Consider the following 5,507-nt stretch of genomic DNA (forward strand, 5'->3'; position numbering starts at 1 on the left):
TTCCGCCACATGTACGCCGACCTCGCGGCGAATGTAACGGACAGTCATTCTTGCAGAACAGCGGTTCGGCCCGTCGTCTTGCTCCCGCTCAAAACGCGTGAAAACCGCTGCTTTTATGGAAACCGTGGAGCTACGAACAGCTCGAAGATGACGGTAACGATTCATGCGTCTAGACCAGTAATCATTTTTCACTGATGTGAGCTTGGGACGCATGCTAGGCAATGTACGGAGAAGCTCTCAGCAGCTAGTAACCTACACCCTAAGCAACTTGTTCCAAAGTTATGCGGCGTCTAATTTTCCGATACTGCACATGGGCTAAAAGAAACAGTAGTGGAGGGCTCCGGATTAATTTTGACCCAGCTGCAGTCACGTCGCATAGCACACGGGCATTTTTGCATTTCGCCTCTATCGAATCGAAGCCGCCGCGACTCGGTTTCGAACTCGAGTCCTTGAGCTAAGCAGTCGAGCGCAATTAAGCTACCGCGGCAAGTAGCTCGTTCCAAAAGAAGCTCGCGATTATTCTTGCAGGCTTAAACAAGAAGTTATAAAGAGCGCGCCATTACATCTCATGGGGGCACCATGAATGCCTTCTGAACATTCACCGAGGCTCACGCAATTATTTTTCAACAAGTCGTTCATATACGCGACATATCCTCGACAGCACACACGTCGCTGGGAACGAAATAAACGGTGCCGGTCATACTTTTGAAACAATCGGACGGTGTATTGCTTTAATCCCACTTAAAAAGCACCAGCGCGCTCACAAAGGGGTTACCGCCTATCGTGGAACCGACATGCGGATTATCCGAATTATCCACACGAGCGGGTAAATTACGCGCATAAGCGACACCAGCGCGGCGACTTCAGGACTGCTTGCAGTGCGCCTTGTCTGCTCGGCGGCCCTCCTGGTCAGAGTCGGGCCCTTCGGAGCGATGGCGATCCGCGATGAGGCTTCCGAGAGCTGCGACGACTCCTCGTACGGTGCTGCCACCTGGTACGCGCTAGAGGCGCGACTGCACCTTGACCCAGTGAGGGAGGGGACCGCTGAGGACCTGCAGGCAGAGAGCGGAATTCGATATCTTTGAGGGATGGCGCACTAACTTCGAGTAGTTAACAAGATTATCCGGCCACTTCTAACGGGCAAGAGGGTGACTTTACATGATGTAGGGTTTCTAAACTATATACTCTCTACGGTGACGAAATGAGCGCCTCGTAAATGTGGCACTGTATTTATCTGAAAATCCTTAAATGCACCGCCGAATGCATTTGGGCTTTCTCTAAGAGAAATAAATGCATGGCGTCGGCGTCCGCGCAGTATGTCGTAACCGAGAACCTACACGTTCACATGCTTGCCGAAGGGGCATTTTATCCATGTGGGCAGGGTCGCCACATTCTTTGTATCCACCGTGCAAGCGACAGCCAAAACGAAGGATGTCTGTTCCAATGTTACACACTGACTGCCTCATCGGACTGTGACAAGCCAAACGCGGCCAAGATGCGGACCTGAAGAGTTACCCAAAACAGTGTCGCAGGCCTAATTTTATGTCCCGCGGCCGGGCGGCCAAGCAGGGTGCGAGGCTCTGCCCGGGCCCGTTCCCGCAGCAGGTCAAGTAGTAAATCTCCCACTGTGCGCAGGCAGATTCCTACTACACAAGTAAAGAAGTGCCAGGCAAAGGCGCCGAAATCGCAATTACGCTTGAAAAAAAAAATTGCTGTGGTAAAGACAAAAGCAAAACAGAGAAGATCGGGCGGGTATCCGCGCTCGGCTTTTTCAACGGTGATCTGGTCTGTGAGTACAGCTGCGAATTATGTTCCGTAAGCCAAATAAAAAGAGTTGCACTTGCGCATAATAAACTACTTTGCTCTATACCTCTATATTTTTAATCAGTTGCTTTTTATACGGCCCGCAAGTCTAAGTATTAAAATGCCATCGCAGCCTCAACGACTATATATATATATATATATATATATATATATATATATATATATATATATATATATATATATATATATTATATACTAAGGAAGCCAACAGTCACCGAAATTAAGGTGCATAGAGGAATGTTTCTTTTTTTTTAATAGGTAGTGCCAATCAATTATTATTTTTTTGTTTTTTTGTTAAAGAAAATTACTTATAAAGCAGCAGAAAAAACAACCATGCCGCCGGTGGGATATATATATATATATATATATATATATATATATATATATATATATATATATATATATATATATATATGCTGCTCTCGTGGGTATTTATGTTTATTTGATGTACGCGAACCTTGAGAGAGTTCACCAGCGCCGCCGTAGCTCACTTGGTAAGAGCACCGGACGCGATATTCGGAGGTCGTGGGTTCGGATCCCACCGGCGGCATGGTTGTTTTTTCTGCTGCTTTATAAGTAATTTTCTTCAAGCGATTTATTAATTTAAGTAATATTATCTCACTGATAAGCACAACACATAAAAAAAATAACGTTCCCTTATGCACCTTGGTATCGGTGACTGTTGGCTCCCTTCATAAGTTTGTCAAACGCGCCCCTCATTTACTTTACCTTGTCTGCTAATAGCTTAACGAGGGTCTCGGTTCTGGCAGTCTTGATGCCACAGGTTGCTTAAGAGGGCTCTCGCACAGTTTCCGCCCTCGCCGTTAGATGACGTTCCACGTCACGCTCGCGGTATTACAGGACGTGCTACTCCGCCGCTATGGTCGAGGGTGGCGCTGGTGAACACTCTCAAGGTTCGTGTACACCAAATAAACTTAAATACACACGAGAGCAGCAGATTGGACAGCCGTCGCCGTAGCTCAGTTGGTAAGAGCACCGGACGCGATATTCGGAGGTCGTGGGTTCGGATCCCACCGGCGGCATGGTTGTTTTCCTCTGCTGCTTTATAAGTAATTTTCTTTAAGCGATTTATTAATTTAAGTAATATTATCCCACTGATAAGCACAACACATTAAAAAAATAACGTTCCCCTATGCACCTTGGTTTCGGTGACTGCCGGCTCCCTTCATAAGTGTGTGTATATATATATATATATATATATATATATATATATATATATATATATATATATATATATATATATATATATATATATATATATATATATATATATATATATATATATATATATATATATATATATATATATATATATATATTATAGTACCCGGGTTCGAACCCGACTGCGGCGGCTGCGTTTTTATGGAGGAAAAACGCTAAGGTGCCCGTGTGCTGTGCGATGTCAGTGCACGTTAAAGATCCCCAGGTGGTCGAAATTATTCCGGAGCCCTCGACTACGGCACCTCTTTCTTCTTTCACTCCCTCCTTTATCCCTTCCCTTACGGCGCGGTTCAGGTGTCCGCCGATATATGAGGAAGATACTACGCCATTTACTTTGCACACAAAAACCAATTATTATTATTATTGTCGGACAATCGAATGAATGTCCTAGTCTAGACGTTCTTATGCGGCTTAAAATGTGCAGTCGCGAGCGTTAACCCAAAACCGATCAAATTTAGTAGGCGAAAACACTGGTTCACATAAGCTTTGTGTGAGGCGTTACAACGTTCGACTAAAAACGCCATAGTAGTGCAACTCGCTGGCAGACTTTAAGCTTTAGAACCAAAGACAGCAGTTTTCGCTGGTGCTTTTTAATAACTAAAAATGTCGTTGAAGTTTCCCCTATATCGTTCCACGCGGCACGGTGTGTGTGAGTTAAGTTGAACATTTCACTCTGAGTGACGCTGATTAAACTCTGTCTGAAAAATGATGTGATTAAGCTTTCGCTCATTCCGCGCCAACAAAAGGTTTTAGTCATGGGATTCATTAATTTCCGATATGTTCCGGGCAGCAGACGAAAATAAAAATTGCTGATTGCCTAGCTCTGTTAGGCCAGGATATACGTAGCGAAAGGGCGGAGACTTCTGCATCGGAAGAGTGCATTCACTTGATGCGCCTTACTTCATGGTTACAGTTTGAGCCGTCGTGGCGGAGTGGCAGCGTGTACGCCTCAAACGCCGGAGGCCCTGGTTTGATTCCGAGCCTCGGCATTTTTTTTTTTTTACTCAGTGAGTGTGCGCGGGGTTTCAGTGGCTCCCATAAATGCCGCCACCGAATACGTTGGTTAGCGGTTAAGCGCAGGCTCTGTTAAGGCGCGTTTACGCTCCGGCGTAACACGCGCGCGCGCTGCACGGCGACGTCACGTCGGCCAAAGCGAGACCCTCTATACTCGAACTGCGCTTGACCGCCAAGGCGTTCGGCGGCTTCGACGCTCTCTGACCGCACTGGCGGAGACTTGGAGCACGTCTCTATTTTGCGCCGAGTGCGCCAGGCGCCGCCGGTCCGTCCATGACCGGTTCGTTTCCGCGGCAAGGCGTGCGTTGTGACCTCATGTGCCTCCTCGGATCAACGCCACGGCGAAATCGCAGGTTCGCGGCCAGAAGAGCTTTCGCTTTAAAAAAACGTTTGTCATTTCTCCGGCGTGAGAAAAACGCAACTGCAGCAGCCCCCAAAGAATAAATAAATAGGCTCTGAGCAACTATTTTCCTCAGCCCACATCATGGCCTTGTTTCATCCGTGTCGCTGCTAGAACGCTTCAAGCGCACTTAACTCTGAAATACAGTTGAACCTGGTTATAACGAAATTTAAGGGGCCTGGCGATTACTTCGTTACAGCCGTAACATCGTTATAGCCCGTGTTGACTGAGATTCCTAGAGGAACTGTCTTTCCTTCGTTACATCCATTATTTCGTTATAAACAGGTTTGTTATAGCGAGGTTCGACTGTATTAATTCAAGAACCGGAGATAGGCCCTTTATGTACGGGCCAGAGCCTGGCCCCGCTCAGGCTCGGTGGAACAGCGCATTTTCCGCCCCGGGCCGTCCCGATCCCGTGCAGTGCTCCAGTCTGCGTGCCTCACAAGACCGCTTGCGGCCAGCGCATGCAACCGTCATCAGAGCTCTCTCACTTGGGCCCAGCGTCGACGACACTGATGGGGGCCGACACCTCGGGGCTGCTGCGCTCCTCCGAAGAGGGCGTCACGGCACCCATGCGCCGCAGCTCGGGCAGCATGATCACGGAGGAGGGCCTGCGCATGAGCATGCGCTTGTGCTCGCTCATGCGCCGCTCCTCGCGGTCCTGCGAGTTGAGCTCGAAGAGCAGCGTCTGGAAGACGCCCCGCACCGCCGGGAAGTGGTCCAGCACCTCGTGGAAGTCGGTCGCCAGCAGCGTCAGGATGTTGCAGTAGCTCACCGCGAACACGTTGTCCTGGCGCACCTTGGGGCCCAGCAGGCACGACTCTGCGCGGCGCCGCCACGAGGGCTTTTCAGTGAGCAGAATATTCTATCAGCCCAACAGAAAAATTCACAGGGACCGCTACTTACATTGCCAATGCGATAGCATTAGAAGCTATTGATGCCTTTACCGGAAGTGACGTCACTTTCGGTCTGGCGACGTCACATCTCTCCAGCCAATGGGAGAGTTTTATGATTGACAACAATTTTT

At 48.2% G+C, this 5,507-nt stretch overlaps 1 protein-coding gene across 1 annotated transcript in view; it reads right to left on the reverse strand.

The window, feature by feature from the left end:
- Window positions 1–458: 458 nt before the first annotated feature.
- LOC144124788 (potassium/sodium hyperpolarization-activated cyclic nucleotide-gated channel 1-like) overlaps window positions 459–5,507 on the reverse strand; it is a 48,391-nt gene continuing 43,342 nt past the window's right edge. Inside the window, exons 9-10 of the mRNA XM_077657665.1 lie at window positions 4,972–5,302; window positions 459–1,052 (exon numbers count right to left, since the gene is read on the reverse strand). Coding sequence (XP_077513791.1) covers window positions 779–1,052; window positions 4,972–5,302 — 605 coding nt within the window. The 3' untranslated portion in view covers window positions 459–778. The remainder of the gene's footprint in view (window positions 1,053–4,971; window positions 5,303–5,507) is intronic.

The sequence above is a fragment of the Amblyomma americanum genome, chromosome 3 (genome assembly GCF_052857255.1).
Source record: "Amblyomma americanum isolate KBUSLIRL-KWMA chromosome 3, ASM5285725v1, whole genome shotgun sequence".
In the NCBI taxonomy this organism is placed as follows: domain Eukaryota; kingdom Metazoa; phylum Arthropoda; class Arachnida; order Ixodida; family Ixodidae; genus Amblyomma; species Amblyomma americanum.